The 20,057-nt window shown below is 40.5% G+C and overlaps 1 protein-coding gene across 1 annotated transcript; it reads left to right on the top strand.

Moving 5' to 3' along the window:
• Positions 1–4,068: 4,068 nt before the first annotated feature.
• RAB18 (RAB18, member RAS oncogene family) lies at positions 4,069–17,401 on the top strand. The gene is made up of 7 exons (XM_065628271.1): positions 4,069–4,224; positions 6,182–6,237; positions 10,472–10,533; positions 12,479–12,551; positions 14,379–14,497; positions 14,578–14,644; positions 16,138–17,401. Exons 1-7 carry the CDS (start codon positions 4,157–4,159, stop codon positions 16,314–16,316), a joined length of 624 nt encoding a protein of 207 aa, XP_065484343.1. The 5' UTR covers positions 4,069–4,156; the 3' UTR covers positions 16,317–17,401.
• The last annotated feature ends 2,656 nt before the right edge of the window (positions 17,402–20,057 follow it).

Raw genomic sequence — 20,057 nt, 5'->3', positions numbered from 1 at the left:
GTTCACAGAAACTGAGCAGGCACTGAGAGGATCAACAGATGGGAGTGCCCAGATCTCGCTGCTGTTGGAGGGAGGAGAGCAACATCATTAGGTAGTTGCTTCATAAAAATAGGTTGGTTTCTTTAGAAAAAGGAGTGGCCAGACACAGCAGGATCATTTACATTGCAGTGTTGTCTCCAGAGAAATCCTATCCAGAGTTCTGAGACTGCTGCAGCACTTTCCCTCCTTGCTATTATTTGCTGAATGTGAAACCACATGGATGTGCTGACTGCGTTAAAGGACGTCACACAGAAAAGGAACCTCCCTGAATCTGACACACATGCTGATAGTCACTTTTACAAACTCTGCAAATCACTGCACGATGAAGAAAAAAGAATGAGCACATGTGTGTCAGTTCTGCTAGAAGGGACTGGTGAGCTTAGTAATCAAGCTTGTTTCACTGTGAGTCATAATTCCTCACTGCCACGACAACATATGTGTCAGCCTCACAATCTGGAAATGGGACAGCAGGACTAGTCTTTGCAACAGGAGAGCTGTAGATTGCTGTCAACCTCCTTTTGAGGTGGCTGAGTATCTCACCTTCCACTGCACATTGTGTATAGTTGGTAAAAATGAGAAAATCTTTGAAAGTACCAATGAGTTAAGGACTTTGACACCTGGAGACTTGCATCCTCCTGAGACTTTCGTGTACTTATACAATCTAAACAGACCCTATACATGGCCTGGCTTTACTTGTGATGGCACTGGTGAAGGGAGAGGAGGACAGCCATGTGGTTATGTACCCACTCTCCCACCATGCATTTCACAGCTCATGCTAAACTAGGCAATGCTGGCAGAGAAAACACAAACCCTTAGCTCCCTTGGGATATCAGTCCTTGCTGTTCCTCCAGTCTTCTATAACAAATACCATTATCCCCATGTTTAAGCTGTGGAAGCTAAGGCAGATGGTTCAAGTGAACTCACCAAAGATTCCCAGGTTTCTGGGAATTTCTCAAAATGAGACTGAGAACCCTTTGTTGTTTATTGCAGGTCATCTCTCACCATACTGACTCATTACTGACACACTCTTCTTTGTTGCTAAGATTATGCTGCAGCTAGTTCAGTTCATCCTACAAACTGGACAGAGGTCCTTCTAGCTTTTGCTTGTTCTGAGTGGCTGCCTAAGAGCACTGTGCTATACAACTGGTCCAGGGTCCCCTGAGGACACATGAATTGCCAGGGCCCTTTCACTATACATCCCAGCCCTAACGGAAGGACTGTAAATATTTCCCCATCTTTTGAGAAAGGTAATCACAGTTACTCAGTCTCAATGACCCGTTTTCATGATCAAGAATATAGCCATGTCCATAACACAATGGACAGGGAATTCTGATGCTGAAAATACAGTTACAGAGGCTATCACTGTTAAGATGTTTTCCCTTTTTTGTCACATCTCTGAAGTAATCAAAACCTCAGGAACACCGACTGCATATATTTGCGCCAGCTGAGATGGAGCTGACAAATTTCCACTTCTCTGAGCCCTGTATCAAGCCAGGAACCAGGCAGCCTTCATGCAAGACTGTAAAGGCATGAGGGGAAACTCTGAGGTGCAAATTTCCCCTCTCTATATATAAATCTCCATACATGGCAGGGAACTGCCTTGGAACCAATTATGTCAGTTTTCTACCATCAGACCAAAATGAGGAAAGTATATGCATAATTATTTACAAATATTATATGTGGACAAGTTGATCTGCTTCATGCTATTCTGCTGGAAATTCAAATAGATCACTGGGAAGAAATCAACAGAAACAAGAATAGCATTTAAAAAAGCAGTCAAAAGATCTCCAGTGTTCTAGGAAGACTAATTACCACGGAGGTCTAACCAAGCTGTTATGGCTTCACTCTCCTACATCTGAGGCTGGGATCAAATGGGATAGTAAATGATAAAAATTAAAAAACCCACAATCCCCCAGCCTTATTAAAGAAAGGGATTTGCCTAGTTGTCACGAGTATCTGAGGAGTCCTGATGAGTAGTGAGAAGCACACAAGAAAACAGACAGATACCCATGAATTACAGCAGGCTAGATATCTCTCCCAACTCAGAGATGGCTTCACTGAAGAGACCCTACGAAAGCTTGATAGGAAAACAAGTTCATATTTTTCCCTGATTGTTGTACATCTTTCAGTGAATAAATAATATTATTTTGAAGGAGCTAGGTCTGAGCTACTTGAATTATCCATTACTACTTGCTCCTGTAATAGGAATGGAAAAAGCACAACACTCGCTTTCCAGAGTTAAAATTGATACACAGACAGCAAACACATGAACTGCAGCAGACAGATCCAATCTCAGAGCAAGAGGACTACATAGTTCCACCTGGAGGACCGCAACATGGAGAAACACCTATTCTCAAAGGGCGTGCTCAGGAAGGTCTGAAGCACCACATCCGTAAACATGAGCTGTGGGATTGCTCATTTGGGACAGATTTTACTTTCTTTCTTGCATCTGCTCATCATTAAGGTCAAGCATATGAATGCCATCCTGGCCAACCGTTCATGCTGAGTGAGGTATAGAATTACAATCTGAATCAGGACTAATACCCATATTGAATAGTTTGATATAATACCCATACTGATACTAATACCCATATTGAATAGTTTGGACTAGATGATCTCCAGAGGTCCCTTCAAACTCTGAGCATTCCGTGATTCCATGGCTACAATGGAAAAAATCAGATCCTAGAATACAAATACTTTCTGACTTCAAGGGATTCAGTATCCTCAGTAGAATACTTTGCTGTTTGCGTCCACTATTCAAACTCTCATCCTGTTCCATGCTAAGACCCCACAGCTCCTATACACACCAACAAAAACTACAGAGTATAGACATATTGCTTTCTTGTATGAATGCATAGCACAATCCAAATCACAAAAACCAAGTCACACCTTAAAAAAATCTCAGATTATTACTAATAAACAGGCATAGTCCTGCTACAAGCACAGCCAGCCATTTGCACATTTTTAATTATAGAATATGCCTCCATAATTTAATAGGATAATTATTGTTATTGTAGTCATCCCGGGAGTCAGTTTTCTGAGGTAAAAGAGGCAGGAGAAAGTGGAAGCGGTAAGGCACCAGAGATGTTTACCACACAAACTCAAAAGAACGCTCGCAGTGTTGATCCTTTAATCCAGTTGAAGGCAAGTGCCCAGCAAAATCAGGACTCTGCTAGAAGAACTGTGCCGTTTGCAGCCACCGTTCTGACAAAAAACACCACAGCCTCCTGAGTACACGTGCCTTGTGCAACCTGCTGACGTGGCTTGATCTCGGTCGGTTGGTGTGACCACAGAAGAGGCTCAGGCCGTTCACATGTGAGTCAGTCTCTGGAGACGGGCAGGGCCTGCCGGGCTGGCCCAGGGGCTGCAGCACAGACCCAGGACAACCTCAGGCCCACATCAGTCGCGCACCTCGCTAAGGGTTGCGCTTGCGCACACGTGGTCTGAGGTCGGTATGGAGCTGGAATAGCACATCAGCTGAATTGGTTATAAAGAGGCTGGCACCAGTTTTAGAACATTTAGGGCTTTCAATGGGGAATGGATGATTCTGCTGGCAGAAATGTAGTGACACACGTCAACTGGCTCGCGCCACTGGGCATAGTGGGGTTCGTGATCGAGTGAGCCCATGATTCTGGCGGTGGGTTTGAGGGGTGGCTGCTTGTTCTGCTTGGGCACAGGCAGCTGGTGAGCTACTGCTGTGCGGCCCAAGCCTCCTCCTTCCCCTCTGCAATTTCATTGGGCTTCTTTTCTCCGCCGATCCCGGCTCCTGACAGGACCCGGAAAGCCAAGGGCAGCTCCCCCACGGCCGCTTCCCAGACACGCCCCGCCCAGCCCCGCGCTCCGCCGCGCACGCGCGCTGGCGGCACGGCCGGCCCTTCCCCGCCCGCGGTAAACAAACGCCGGGCGGCTCCGCTCCCGCCCCTGTGCGCATGCGCCAGGCGCAGGGCGGGGGTGCTTTTCCCCGTCTCCCCCCTCCGCTCGCGCACCTGAGGCGCATGCGCAGGGTGGGCGGTGAGGGGGAGAGTGACACGGGGCGGCGGGGCGCGCAGGCGCAGGCGGGGCCGCCGTAGCCTGCTCAGGGAGCGTCGGTCGGGGTCGCGCCGGGCGCACTGCCGGGATGGACGAGGACGTGCTGACTACCCTGAAGATCCTTATCATCGGCGAGAGCGGCGTCGGCAAGTCCAGGTGAGGGGGCGCCCGCCTCCCCCAGCCTCTCCTGCCACGACGCGGGGCAGTGGTCAGGCCCGGCCTAGGCCCCCGCGGCGCCGCGTTGGACACCCGGCCTGTGCCTCAGCGGCCGCCCGGCCTCGGCGCGGCCTGCCCTGGGGAGGCCTGGGCCCCGCGGGGGGAGCGTTCTCGCCCCTTGTCGGCCAGCCCCCCTGCAGGAGAGGTCTGCCTCCGCTCGGGGCTGCCCGCAGCTCCCGCTGCACTTCCCCAGGCGCCAGCCCCGCGGCGGCGAGGAGAGAGCTGGTGTCTGCCTGAGGCGAGCAGAGCTGTGCCGGCCTGCCCGGGGAGATCCGGGCCTCCCTGTGTCCTGTACAGCCTGGTGTCGTGTGAAGAGCGGTGTGCCTGTGCATCTCCATAGCGCTCCATAATATGTACATATAGTCACAAGCGACCCAGCGCTGGGTGTAGGGGGACAGGGGCATCTAAGGCAGGCAGTGAAGTAGTTCTACCACTGATTTTTCTGACTACACTCGTTCTTAAGTCCTTTCCGGGTGATTTGCCCCCTCCCTCCCACCCCCTGCCCTTTTCATGGCTTTTGTCGAAGCTACCTTTTTTGTCGTTTAGTATTTTTTTTTCCCTTTTTTTGTTAGTGCCATAGATTTTTAGTAAAGGAAGTGAGATATAAATGCAGGAAGGTACCACACTAGTCGTGTAAGTTTTGATGGTTTTATGACAGTAATCTGAGTCTTCTACTATGACCTTAAATAGGTTTGGTTGTAACTAAAAATAGCTGTTCTTAAATAGCATCCTGATTCAACTGTCTCAAGCTACCACTAAAAACTGATGGGCCATTTTTTTTTTTTTTTTAATTATTCTGTGGTAAATAAAGCTCCCATTTTACTTTGGTCTTCTGGAGTAAGGAAAAAAAAAGTTGGTCTGTGGTTAACTTCAGAGTTGTCACCCAGAACTACTGAAGGAATTTCAACAGTCAGTTTTCTGTCAATGCAGGACTGTGTCCGAATGCTGAAAAGGACTTAGCTGCTAAATTCACGTGCAAAAACAGAAGAGAGGAGGAAAAAAACAGGGATGGAAAAGACTAAAAAATCAATAGGGCTTTGTTTTGTTTCTCTGCCCTGGAAACAAATAGAAGCTGTCAGTCATAGCAAACAGCTGTCTGCCACATGGTAATATACACTTGCCACAGATGCATAAGACTGGTGATTTAAAAAACTGTATGCTGAGAGTCTTTGTCTCTTGCTGAAATATTTACATTTGACACAAGTACTGTGGCATTATGGGCACTTCTTTGAGGGACCCTGCTACTGTAGTGTGATGTGCTGGTAAATCTTAGTTGTAGCTGTTCTTCTGTTGGTAGCAAAGGATAGGGGGACATGTGTTTTTGAAAGTCCTTACATGCAAAAAGGATACAAAATCATAAAACAATGGTGAGCTAATTCTACTTTTAAACTTCTGCGTATTTTTTTCTGATGGATGTAGTCCTTACTGTTCTGCGTGCCAATTCAAGGAGTTACTTCTGGGGTGAAAAGCTGACTTGGAATTTTCTTCTCAAGCTTACAGAAATACTGTGTTAGGCAATATGAAACCAAAACAATCTTTTGTACTGAATTGTGGGAGAACAAAAATAGAATAAGATAGAAGCAGAGTGCTTTGAGAAGCAGACCATGTGACTGTTAATGCAACTGATTTGACAACTTGTGTGGTACTTTGTTTTCAAGGATATACTTGGTCGTAGGTGCAGAGAAGAGGCCTGGGCTCTTCTAGCAGAGCATGTTTACTGTATTATTTTCATGTTCCGTTTTTTTTTGGTAGGAGAGAAACTGTGGAAAAATGAGATGTATTTTTATTTAGCTATGTGATCTTGTTGTTACTTTCAGACTTGTAATTTATAGGCTCCTGGCAAGCTACGGATATGCTGCAATAATAGTAACTCTTATTTTTCTTCCTTCCCTCTCAGCCTTCTGCTGCGCTTCACAGATGACACATTTGACCCGGAACTTGCAGCAACAATTGGTAAGTATGTGCTGATGCTACCTGAGAAAAATTTATACCAACTTCAGTACAAAATTGTAGTTTGTTCAGACTTGCCTAACAGGTTGTGAAGTTTAGACATGTCTGCTTCTCTGTAAGAAAATAACTATGTGGATGCAATTTTAGCATGCAGCGCTCATTGGTATAGAGCATTGCCTGGTCTGTAGTTGTCCCCTTTATACAAAAATATATCCTTAGCTAGGAAAACAGATAAAAATGTCACCCTTGACCATGAAGATGGAAATCGTTGGTACAGGCAGTGAAAAGTACTAGTGGAACAACCTGCAGCTCACTGGTTGCCAGCATTTCAGGCTAAAATGGAAATGTAAGAGGTACTGTTACATCTCTTACCAATTTATCCGTGCAAGATAGCTATCAAGTTTTTTGAGTAGTAATATTGCCGTACAGAACTTGTGTTCTATGTGATATGACACTTGGTAGCTGTTTTAAGAAGTCTTAAGACCCACTTTGATAGGGGATGTTAGCTCTTGCAACTCCTGACAATACTAGAGTGTCCTGGGCTCTGTGTGGCTTCTGCTTTTGCTCTATAGGGAGGAAATTACAATGTGGCTTTTTCTCTCCTACTGAGTAATCAGTGCGTTGGCAGCTAGGCTCCTGAGAAAAATCAAAAAGAGCCAAGAATCCAGAGCTGCTGGCGAAAAAAAGCAGTGATGTGTCATTGCTATGTTGGTGTGATACCCACCAACAGTGAAGTCAGTTGTGCTGGAGGACAGTGACCCAGAATGCAGGATATACTATGTAGATGGTTGTCAAAGGGGAAGCAAAATGAAACTTCTAAGCATGTGATGCAGCTCTGTGCCAAATTAATAACTGAAGTAATGGGAAATAGAGATGACTTTTCCACACAGTGCATTTCAGAATTCTGGCTAAGGACTTGTATCCTTTTTTTTTTTTTTTTTTTAGGTTCAGCTGTTGGTAAACAAAGCCAGCTCTGTGTAATTGGTTAAGAAGTTAATAAATTGATCTCATGTTAATAACATACAGCAGGACTGTTTCATGCAAAGCACTGAGCAGCTGAAGGGAGGAATATGGCCTATTTTTGTTCATTTTTTGTAAAAAACAAACTTGTGCAAGTAACCCTACCTCACTTCATGAGGGAAGAAAGGGTGGCAGGAAGCAGGAATGGAGTAGATCAGGTGGTGAAGATGGCAATCTTGTATTCTAATCTAACTAGCCTTTGCACTGTATATACTTCAAGTCACGTTACTTTCTTGATACGTCAACCATGTGGGCCAGTAAATCAGTGCAGAATAGCTGCTTTAGCTTTCATGACGTTTTGGATACCAACAGATTAGTTCAGTCTCGGTGTGGGCAGCTTGATTGTGGTGTGGTGTTTATTTTTTTTCATTCTGCTGTGCATACCTAATGCTATTTACCAATGTCAAAAACTGACGTCAGTGCACTATTTGACAAACTAAGGAGTTATTTCCTGAAGTAGTTCTTCCTTTTTGGGATTTGTCAAAATGCATAACAGCATGTGTGGTAGCTAATTGTTGGCTGTTAAATAGCAACAACTCAAGGTTTACTACTGGCAGATCCTACCCTCCTATCTTTCTGATGTGTAAAAGAAGGAATAATACTCAGTTTGAGCATTACTTCAAATAGAGTTTGAGATCTGAAACAAATATACAAATCCAGAATAAAAATGATAATTTGGCAGAAAAAGGAAGTTTCTGGAGACTGAGCAAATGCTGGCCTAGATCAGCCTGGCTGTTAGACCCCTCTGGCTGACATTTGTAGTAGTGTTGTGCAGCAGAGCTACTGTGACCCCACTTGTGGAAGTCCTATCGCATGGTGTGTGGAGCCTGTCCACCTCATGTTCTCTTGAGTCTAACTTGTTCACTGCGTTCCATCACATGGATCTTATCAGACTATATATACCCCAGTATTTTCTGTTGTCCTTGCTACTAATACTTGTCTTTACTTGCTTGTTCTTTGTATGAGAGGTACTAGATAAGTGTTCAGTGCAATCTGTATTTCATAAGTGAAACAATATATTGCGCACATGTCATGTCTCTTAACTTTTTAGTTTCTTAACTTACTTGCATCTCTCATGCTGAATTTAAAGCATTATCTTTTAATTTTAAGCAAGCAGCAAGGCAAACAAAAAGGTATATATGCACTTTCCATTAAATGAAAACTGCAGAACTATGCAGGGACAAGATACTGGATCTGTTTACTGAGTGGGAGAAGGATACTGTGGCTTTAAAATACACCTAATATATTTGTCCTAAGGAAAACCTGTTTTGCTTCTTGAACCTACTATGGCATACTTTTGGCTTGTTACTTTAAGTATCTCATAGACTTGTAATATCCAAAGTTACAGATTTTGATGTCAGACAAATGGATAAAAGAATGCACTGTGAGTTGTTGGGCATCCTGGCTGAGCAATGGTCATTTTTATAGTTTAGGGAAAGAAATATGCTATTACAGTGGAAGAAGAGATTCTGTTAGTCTAAAAGTTACTGCTGAGTACTGAAAATTTGGCAGGACAAGATGTTCTTTAGGATCAAATTGAGGCAATTTGCTAGCATAGCAGTCTTCTGTGAGCTAGGTAAAGTTCTAAGAACTGGTGTTTAAAACAAAGTTAATAGTGATTGTTCTGTGAATATAACTCTTGAATAATGTACCATCCTTGTGCACGGCATGGAGCATTATATTACTGCTACGTTAGGGACTCGTAGTCCCTGAAAACACTGAGTTCAGTTGCTGCAAAAGTTAATATACTTTGGCAAAATTTTGCTTGAAATAAAGGGTATAGGCTTTTTCCAGTGTAGAATGTGGTCTGAAAATCAGTTGACACTTCAGGGAACACTAGTGAGCTAAAGCTGTGAAATAGTTGAATAAAAATTGTGCGTGTTTTTTTTAATAAAGCTCTTAAACCTCAGTTGCAGTGAAGTTGTAAATATCTTGCAACGTGCAGTTTCTTAAGCATCCTATGTACCCTCTGTGGCTTTGTAAGTTGAATGTATTTTGGCAGCTTGTTTGTAACCTGCATGGCCTTGGAAATACAAGTCCAGCACACTTATCATGAGGCCCAACTTACACATTTTGTGTTAGAATAGTTGAAACAGAAATTCTTATTCTTGTAGCAAGTATGACGACTGTCATTTTAAGTCAAAGTGCAAAACGTTTGCTGTTAACCTTGAAAGTTGTTCATATAAAGATATCAATTTTCCACATTGCTACTTCATTTCAGGGCTTCTGCCTGGTGGGGAGTGAGAGTCACTCCAAAATAATTTAAACCTACTTCCAGTTACTTGCTATTGGTAACCGAAGGATTAAACTGCAGTAAAATGGATCATAACTGTATCCAGCATCTCAAACTGATGTGTGTTGCTGTATCCTTTAAATTTGCACAGTCATTAAGATCTTGTCCTCCTTGGCTTGAGTTTTATGCAGGTTGTCCTTGGGCAAGTGATAGGTTGCTGGTTCCTGTATATTTAAAAAAAAAAAAAAAAGAAAAGCGGAATTGTCAGATGTTGAGGGAGAGGAAGAACTGTTATCAACAGCAGAACTGTTACCATATTGTCAGGTTTTTTCCTTGGTCACTGAGCATGGTATTAGTGAGTCCCTGAGGTTGCCAGAATCCTGTAAGAGACATACTGCATGTTCAAATCATCCAAAGCTTGACATGTTAGAAGAATTACTGACATCTAGTTATTTCTCACAGGATATCAACCATGTAGTAGATGAGTCTCTGTCTATGTCAGTTTATCTCCGCATAACCACCTTGATGGGACTTGGTCAGATTGTTTGAGATAGGGAAACAGAACAAATAGCTACTTGAATGCAGCTTCCTTCTTCATTCTGAAAGCATGTTGTTCTTCAAGACCACTGATGTACTCAAGGAGAACACATGTGAGTAATGAGTAGAAAGTTAATGCATTTGAATTATAAACTTGAATATTTGTTCTGGAATATGTGCATCAATACAGGAAATGTAGTATATGCCTCGCCATAAAATATTTTCAGTCAATGGCTTAAAAGGCCCTTAGGCTTTTGCAAAAGCCCTTCAGGGACAAAACCTTGAGTTTTGAGAGCAAGATTCATAAACAGCTAATGGAACTCACTCTTTCTGCTCCTGCCAAAACACGTGTTTTTTGAGTTTGATTTTTTTTTCCTTCCTCTTTGCTTTCTCTTTCAAAAATAGCTGTAGTATGTTTGAAAAACTAAAATATTTTTCCTCCTCTAGGTGTGGACTTCAAGGTGAAAACTATTTCAGTTGATGGAAACAAAACTAAACTGGCAATATGGGTAAGTCTCACCTAAGTTCTTAGTGTGTTGCTTTAGGAATAGTGATGGCTCGTATAATGTACAGTTTGTACAGAATCCTTTTTAATATGAAGGTGATTTAGAGGAGTGGGAGGTTAATATTGAACCATTCAGAAGGTGGAATGAACTGTGTGACCAATGGCTAATGGGGCAATTCTGTTGTCTATGAGCTGCTTCTGCAGCACTGATTCCAGGTCTTGTTGGGGTAGGAATAGAGAAATGGAGAAATAAAATGGCACTAAATCAATCAGACTTTAAAACTGTGATTGGGGCCATTCCTATTTTTCTTCCTTTTTTTTTAATGTGTAATTCATTGTTTAACTGCTGAAGAGTTAGCCCTTGCCAATCTGAGACTTCCCTGTATACATTTTTCTTGTATGTACTTGACAGGTTTTAAAAGGGTGCACTTAACCTAAAGGTTTTAGGCAAAATTTGGAAGTGTATTAATAGGTTAAGAATTATTGTCGTGTGCTCAATTTATGCTCAAATGTTACCTCTCAAAACAGTTTTTAGCCTAAAAACTTCATAGCCCTCATACAAAGAGACTTTTATAGGCTTGAGGTCAGTGTTATTTGTAGCAGATGCAGCTGAAGGAAGGACAGGCAGTGTTTGTAATCTTAGCCTTAGTGTTAAACATCTACTCCAGTTAAAAGTAGAACTCCTAAATTCGTGGCAAGTGAGGAAGAAAAAAGCAGCGCTTCCAAGCTCTTTTTAAAACATTCTGCAGAACAGTCTGCACACTTGTGTGACTTGAAGCACCTTTTGAATATTCAGACTCAATTGTGACTTCTTGTAGCAAGCAAGAATAAAACCTTGTTTCTTATATAAGCAAGATACCTGACCTTTACTTCCTTGGGAAGCAGTAGTGGGACACTAAATATATATATTGCAATACTTCTGTTGCTTTGATGGTGTTTTGTATCTCAACAAACAAGCAGCGCTTAGGTCTTAGTGCGACATCAGTAATAATTGCTAAAATAAATGGATTTGACAAGGAAAATAACTGCAACAACTATAGGAGGAAGACCAGACTGATAGCAGAATGATGAGTGATCGTGGGTTGGAAAAAATGTTACATAGGACTACCTTAGCCTTTATATTCTTTCATATTAGTGAAAATGAAGAAGTAATTCTGAGGTAAAATGGAAGCGAAGAGTTTGTAAAGGTGTAGCATGACACAAAACCAGTTTGAGATGTGTGGGATTGGCTTGTAGAATGTTGGAAAGTCCAGTTCAGCTATTCAGGTTCTTTGGCAGGGAATTGTTTCGAATCTACAGTGTTTCATGTGTTGCTTCTAACCTGGGGTGACTTGGATGAAGTTATTTAAATCTTCTATGCATAAATTCTGGAATGAGCGTGCACTATAACTTAATTTCTGATAAGAAAACAGCATTCTAAAATTTCGGGTTTTTGCAGAGCTGTTGACACTTTGAATTTGAGGATGTAAATTCAACTGTACTTAAAACCAGAAAAACCTCTGAATTATTTCTGCTTCTGCTCTCTCATAGCATGTTAAATGCATTTAGCCTGGCATTGAATCGAATTTAACTGGACCAAGGTGATTGAAGTGAAGGAACTAGTTTTGTTGCCATGGGTTTTGATACTTGTTACAAAATCTTAGTGCTGCAGCTATGCTTTTTTCCTTGCTGATTGCTGCTGTACTAGCTGCAGAACAAATGCTTCAGCAGAAATGGCTATTTTTCCAGCTATTCACTACACCTAACAGGTTAAAAGTATTTCACAGGGCAGACTACATAAAATCTCAAAGTTAATGTGCAGTAAAACAGTAGGGTATAAACTCAGTTAATCTGGTAGTTGAATATACTTTGGATCTTATTTTGTATGTTCATTAGAAGCAGAATACTAGAGAGCTAAACTAGATTCTGTTCAACTTCTGAATAATGGAACTTTCTGAATGGCTTTTTAGGATACTGCCGGTCAGGAGCGGTTCAGAACATTAACACCCAGTTACTACAGAGGTGCGCAAGGCGTTATTCTAGGTAAGTATAACTTTGCATGCAATTTTGAAGAAGTTTGTGATTTGCTTGTGCATTAGAGTTGCACAAACTCGTGTAACCTTTCTGTAATATCTAATCGATATTAAAAATCATTGTATCCATGTTGAACAAGTCTAATATTAAAAGGATCTTGAATTTGTTGTATTCTGGCCTCTTTCTCATGTAGTCAGTCTCACTAGCCTGAGAACCACTGAGATAGATATTTTTTTTTTTTTTTTTTTTTAAATGAGATTAAAAGCTACTGCTATTTGAAGAGATTGCTTGGAGCTGTCCCTGTGCTGCCAATTTGCCTTCTATTTATTACTTTTGGGTTTTGCCTGTGCTTACTAAGCCCAGAGTCAAAAAAAGATTTTTCTCTTCTTAGTGTATTCCTTCTGTATCAGCTTTCTCTTTTACTTCTCCTTATTCCTTTTTACTAATGAAATTAATGTACACTCTGTGGAGTCTGGCTGGGATTTTTTTGCTGTTTGTGCCTCCATACTGATGGAATGTTACACAGTCAATCACTTGAAAAAGCATCGGTCTGCTCTGTGTAGGAGAAACTCAGGGCAAAACCCATAATTGCAACTTCATAGTGAAGTCTCTTTTGCTTTGCTTTTCCTTCATATATGGAAACCTGTTAACTAAGCGCTGAGCTCTGAAGTTCTGCTTCTGCAGTGCTAGAAGTGAGGAGCTAACTAAATTAAGGGTGAGGAAGGAAGTTTAATTTATTTTTTTTTTAGAGTTGCCTCTGACTTGAGAGATTCTTGGTAAGTTATTGTGTCCAGTTAAATTGTTTAACTTGGAATAACCTCTGACGTGAGACTTCCTGGTAGGTTTTGTTTTGTATATACTGTTTCCCAAGTCTGGGTTGTATTATCTTCGTGGTATAGGAAGGTGCTGTCAAGGCATGTCTTGTCATGTCACTTAGCTGCTGTCACTGAACCTGCCACTTACTTTTGAAAGCTTTAAAAATAAACAAGCTCTTTTTGGGAGCTAGAAAGTTCTGCTGCTGAGATTTGATCTCTAATTATATTTAATAATCTTCTCCTGACTGTTTCTGTGTTAAATGACTTCCTAAAAGCAAGGTTGCTCATGCAAGCCAAGGTATAGATTTGATTGAAAACAACTGTTTATACCTGTCTGCACATGGGATGTGAGAATGAAGGAAAAAATACTTTCATATCTTGAAATGGTAACTGTTAGATAGTCACTGAGTAGTAGATTTCAGGTTTAACAAGATCTGCTTTTTGTCTGCCCTTTCAGTTCCTACCATAGCTTATCACTTATATTCCACAGAAATGCTAAATAGTTTGAAACACTAAAATGCTGAAAATCTAGTAGTTCACTGGTATTTGTGAGGATTTGGTGACCAGTTTACTTTTTTAGCTAAATCAGTAGCACAGCAGTGGTGTTATACAGGTCTTAATTGTCACTAATTAACTCAGTGCAGAAGGTCATGCCATCCTCTTTGCATATCTTTTATGCAGTGGTGTTAATAAGTATCCTGCATAGGGGTCTACAAGTGTAGAATTCCTTGGAGAATGATAGTCTCTAGCCTGGGAACTAGGATGTCTCAACGTAAATTAGTCTGAGAATAGCAGATGGCTGAATCTTCGAGTTGTTCTGTGTTAGTATAATATCAGTGATTTGAGCTGGTGGATGTTCAACTTTTTTTCCTCATTATTATCTTACTGTAGAAAGTAAACTGGAATCCTTGGGACTCCTTCAGTTTTCTAATTCAAAAAGCCATAATTTTTGCTCCTTTCGTAACATAAGCTGTATTTCTTGGAAAAATATTGTGGAAATAATATTGCTAATATCTTTCAGTTTATGATGTCACGAGAAGAGATACTTTTGCCAAGCTGGATAACTGGTTAAATGAACTGGAAACATACTGCACAAGGAATGACATAGTGAAAATGTTAGTTGGAAACAAGATTGATAAGGTAAACTGAATTTAACTGCAGTAAGTAATCTGTTGGTGTATTTTGCTGACAATGCATATTAATGCTATGTCTTATTATAGGAAAACCGTGAAGTTGACAGAAATGAAGGTCTCAAATTTGCAAGAAAACATTCCATGTTGTTCATAGGTATGTTATAGAAATTTGCAGGGTTGTTACTTGATTTTTGTTACATAATGAAAAGTTCCACTTCTGTAGGCCCAATAGTCTTTCTACATATAATCCAATTAATGATGTTTCTCAGCTGCGGTAGTTACAAAGATAATAGGTATTCGCATATTTTTTTAAATTGTCCCTAAATATGTCCAGGTATCTGTTCTAACTGTGTATGAGTATACTGAAATGTGTAAGGATTAAAGGTGGAATACAGACTCCACTGTAGTCTGACAAAACCTGTTTTAGGTTTCAAGTTTTGTTTGATTTCTTTTCCCAACCAACTTGCTAAATTAATAACAGAAGCAAAGTGAAAGAGGTACTAGTGGCCAGCTTTCAGCATAGCAAAAGTGCTGGTACTTGACAGAAATCTGTATTAGAACTGGGATGTACAAATAGGTAGGAATATAATTAACTTAGAAGTGATGGGTGGGAGTGAATGATTACATAATCATGACTGCAGCAAATATGTTGGTCTCATCTTGCTGCAAAATGAGATGGGTCTTGTAAGTGAAGTCTTGTAATGATAAATTGGGTGGTGAAATGATTCTTTATGTATAAGTTTATTACATGTTTCATTTAAGAATCAGCAGGGATTACTTCATAGGATGAGTCCAGTAGCAAAGCAGTTCATTGGCACGTCCTGTGCTTAGACTTAGTTCCCATCTCTGACTAATGCCATGTCTTTGTCTGGTACCTTACTGTGTTTGGTTTTGGCTTCAGTGTGAGATGTGGAAATAGAAGTTCAAAATTAAGGCACAAGACCTTAAATGCATGGAAGATGAAAAGAAACACGAAACTTAAACTATAAATGTATATATATACATGCTACATATGCTAAGTATCTGCATGGCTGTGTAGAAGAACAGGGCAAGCCTCAGTGGGACTGAACAGTTTCAGATGGTATCTATTACTCTCATAATACACTCTGTGAACAGATTACTTGGGCTTAGCCAAAGTAAGGCTCCTGAGTGGAATTACCTAGAATTCTGCTAACTGCAGAAGAAATGAGATCCCTGATAACTTTTTATCAGATGAGTTGTCATGATCCAGAATTGTACAGTATGGATCCTTGCTTCTTACAGTATGTTGGTACTGCAGTTTTGACTAACGTACCGAACTGAAATATGGAACAGCAACCAGCTTTATGAGACATCTTAAGTTAGTAGAACCCTCCTTTCTTCCTGCTGAAGTGCTTTCCACAGAGAAATATGGCTAAGCTATAGTTGTCTGCAGTTATTCTAGTTACGTTCAACTTGGAAGCTGTTCTGTTAAGAGTCTCTCGAGGTGCTGCCTCATGTGGTGACAGAAATCTACATACCCGCTAATTTTGGCACCGCTATGTTGTTGCAGAATATATTGTAGAAGTTGGAAGTCTAGTTTGTAAGTTGAGACTTAACTGAAAGAGAAATATTTAACAAGTTACTAGAAGCTATGCTAACACTTGACTTCTTGTGTCCCTTCTCCAGAGGCAAGTGCAAAAACATGTGATGGTGTACAGTGTGCCTTTGAAGAACTTGTTGAAAAGATCATTCAGACTCCTGGACTGTGGGAGAGTGAGAGCCAAAACAGAGGTGTAAAGTTATCAAACAAGGATGAAGGATATGGAGGAGGAGGAGCATGTGGTGGATATTGTTCTATGTTATAAACTTTGGGAAGCTTATTCTTTGCATATTTAAACAGATAATGACATCTTTCTGCACATAAATTCATTAAATGCTATTTTTAGGGACCTCGCAGTTTGCACAATTTGTTTTGTATCATGGCAGTGAACACTGGTAGGAAAAATGTTGTGCAGCTTTCTCAGTTTGAAAATGTTATGGTAAGCATGCCCAATTTGCAATCTTCAGGTTTTTATAAGTAGCATTAAATAATGTGCAAGAACAAATGCACTAAAAATTTTATGACTGTAGACATTCATCATGTAACTATTCTAAACAAATCCATCTAACAGAAACACGTTACTGCATTGTCTGCTCTTTGTCTTCTTTTTAAATACTCTTGAAATTATAGAACTATATAGTGTGCAAAGATCTTGAAAACAGTGTGAGCTGTAAATGTTCCATTTCGTCTCTTCTAGTAAATGCTTTTTTATGACACTAAAAACAATAAGATGGTACAGTTCTTAGACAAATCTGCTAAGTTTTTGTCTTTCAGCAGAGCTGTCTAAAATACAAATCGGCACAGGCCATAGTTGCTTCAGCACCTTCTTGAAGAGATGCTTTGAAAGCTTCCTTTGCAAAGCTGAGGGATGCCCTTTTTTCTTTTTAATCATCACTTCAGTTGATGGCTTAACTGGAGTTTTAATCCTGTGATATTTATATACTAAACTTGTGGTAGTCTTGCACTCTAGGTTTTTATGATGCGGTCTACTCTGGACTTGCTGTAGGAAGTCTTCAGTTTTGGCAAGGGGTTTCAATGACATGTTTGTTCTTTCATTGTGAGTGAATTTGCCACACTTCGGTACAGATGCCTCATTTTCCTAAATGTTTGTAATATATCTCAAACTGTAGCTCACTGGCTGTGAAGATCTCTATCACACGTCTGCTTTGTGCGGCTACTTGTTCAGAAATAAAACTTCTGTCACAGACACTAAATGAGAAGCTATAGGGCTTCTTGATCTCTGTATGGATAAATACTATTGCAATGAGCATTCACTTGAATTTACTGTATCAAAGCCAATTATTTGTTTCAGAAGACTTGTATAGAGTAATAAATTTTTTTTCCACAGTATTCAACTTTTCTAACCTCTTCCTGTTGTAGAGTTGTATATTTTCTAAGGTCACTTCTTACAGACAAATTGTTTGTGGAGGACAAGGATGCTGTGGTGTGGTGTTTGGTTTGGTTTTTTTTTAATAATCACTGTAGTGCAATTGGTAACTGAACTATTGGACAGTTTCTTGTAAATATAGTGAATGACACTACCTTTTGTTACTGCAAGGTTTTGTGTAAATGTCAGCATACACAATCTGTATTTTGCAGCAGGTCTTGGCTGCTCTGTTAAAATACACTATTCTTCACACAAACTTTGTTTTCTATTCTGTTTTACACTTACTAGAAAACAATACCAAAATTTGAAGACTTAACTGTGCTAGTTGTTTTTACAAAATATTGTATCTGTAGTATTGTTAATGTAGTAGGATAATTTAAATATATAAATGTAATATTAAACATACAAATATATTGTATTAAGATGTTAGATTTGCATTACTGTTCCATGCAGAATATGTGGGCTCAGCAAATCTTGTTTGTTGGCATTGAGGTCAAAGGATTTCTGGTTTTCGTAGGCTAGCAGTAGAGGAAACTTGTAGGAGCATTAAAACTCTGACTAACTTAATTATTTTGGTGTTATTTCGGTAATATTGGGCAGGTATCATAATGCTGGCAGATGCCTGTAGTTTATTTCCATACCTATTTTCCCCCTAGTTTGGATGTATCCCTATGTTGAGAAGAAACTTAATTTTCAGTTTCTCACAAAAGGTCCTTTTATCACAGGACCTGGATTCATCTTTCATTCTGCGTTTGCCAGATCTGCCAGCTCTTGTCAAAGGGAGGAACTGCAGGGTACTCTGAATAGTGGGTATTGTTCTGCAAAAGAAGCAAGTCACTTTCACCTTCTTTCCCTGCAGAATATTTCTGGGGACAGAGGAGTCTGAAAGAGCGTATTTAGTGAGACTGAGAGCAGTTAGCTACTTAACTGGAAAACTTTTTTTTTTTTTTTGACTTGCAACTAGCTTTTTCTATCTTCTTCATCTTTTAAGCATATTTGGGTACGTCTCTGAGGAATGGCTTTTCCTGGAGTCTCACCTCCTTTTCCTCATCACTCTGTCAAGAGGCTGTGTACTGGAGGGGCAGATCCCTGTGCTTCCAGTATTTGTTAGAGCAAATTTACTTTGCTACATTTTTTTTTTCTTTTTTTTAATCCTCCTCTTTTTTTTTTTTTTTTCAGGGGGTGGGGGAGTGGGCAAGGGAAGTTGCCCTCCTTCAAATAAGACTGTTTGTGTACTTTCAAAGTTGACTTTCCTCTTTGCAGGTCAGAGTTGTATCACCATTATCTCCAAGCGCACTCTTGCTGTTGTAGCTGTAATGCAAGCGTCTCTGAAGATATTGCAAGCTGTGTCGTAACCTCTGCTTAATGCTGACCTAAGCCTATGTCTTTGTGGAATACTGGGCATTGCAGTTGGAGAAGTGTGCAGGGGAGATCCTCCAGTCTACCTCAGTAGGTAGCTGAGGGGTAATGGGGATAGCTTTTGTTTGTTCTTCATCATGTGATGAGAATGTATCCATTTCTGTGGCAGACAGTTTTATTAGAAGATACTAAACCAGCATGAGATAAGTGAGAAGTCTTACGTGATCGTGAAAGACAGTGAAAACTGAAGTTGTTTCCATAGGCCTTACGCTAGCATGGAACAATACTACTAAGTGGTGGTGTGGCTTTGTCTTGGATTTCTTCCACAGTTTTAAAAAGGGAGGTGGGACAGGCTTCTGCTGGAGATTTCAAGATTTTTTTATTATTATTTTTTATTGCTAGTGAGGCTTTTATCCAGACTACAGCATCACTTTTCCTGTTCTACTGCAACAATGAGATCAGCAGCTGGCTCAAAGTAAGTCTTAACTAAATGAAAACGTGAGTTCAGTAAGTCCCCAAATAATACCAGTGACTGTCTCATCAACCTTGGCATAACTCCAGGAAGCAGCAGTGTTCTTGCTGCCATCACATACCATGGTGACAGCTGCTCTGTACACTTTGTTTTGTTAGTTCCCTTGTTTGCCAGTAACCTGAGGATGTATAGTGAACTACAATAATCCTGCTAACCTTGCCCCATAGTTTAGTGTGATAATTCTATGTTTTGAGGCTGAAATGGATGCATTTTTTTCAAACACTTGTGAAACATGGGCAGCTTGTGTTGTGATCAGCACAAGTTACTGCTATTTAGCTATGGAGGTTTGATACAAATGTTCACGGTGCTGCATCCAGCCCATATGTGCTATCTTGTTCAAAGCTCCTGTAGTAGTTCTCAGTGTTTTGCTGTCCTTCTTGGAGATGTCAAGAAGCAATGTTAGTGTGAACAGAGCTTTTCCGTGTTGCCAGACAAATCATTGCATGGTTTTCAGTGCTAGTTGAGCCTTCAAGGGCAAAATATAAGGTGTTTTTCCTGGTCACTTTCCAACAGAATTAGCTTTTAGGGAAAAAGACTGAAGGTCTCCATTAAAACTGTTTCAAGTTTTGTAAGGTTTCCACATACAGGTACTCTTGAGTACCTGTGCCACCTTAATTGATGGCTATAAATGTAAAGAACTGTGAAGGTGTGTTTCCAAACTACTGTGTAGTGACAGTACTGTGTACTGTCTTTAACATAGTAACGAGCAGCTCCAGATCTAACTACCT

This window comes from Caloenas nicobarica, chromosome 2 (assembly GCF_036013445.1).
Source record: "Caloenas nicobarica isolate bCalNic1 chromosome 2, bCalNic1.hap1, whole genome shotgun sequence".
NCBI lineage: Eukaryota > Metazoa > Chordata > Aves > Columbiformes > Columbidae > Caloenas > Caloenas nicobarica.
The sequence above is the reverse complement of the archived record's forward strand: the minus strand, read 5'-3'. Positions and strand labels throughout refer to the sequence as shown.

Coding starts and splice junctions, on each gene's coding strand:
- RAB18 (XM_065628271.1), top strand. CDS start 4,157: ATGGACGAGGACGTGCTGACTACCCTGAAGATCCTTATCATCGGCGAG. Junction 6,238..10,471: donor GGAACTTGCAGCAACAATTG/GTAAGTATGTGC, acceptor TTCCTCCTCTAG/GTGTGGACTTCAAGGTGAAA. Junction 10,534..12,478: donor AAACTAAACTGGCAATATGG/GTAAGTCTCACC, acceptor ATGGCTTTTTAG/GATACTGCCGGTCAGGAGCG.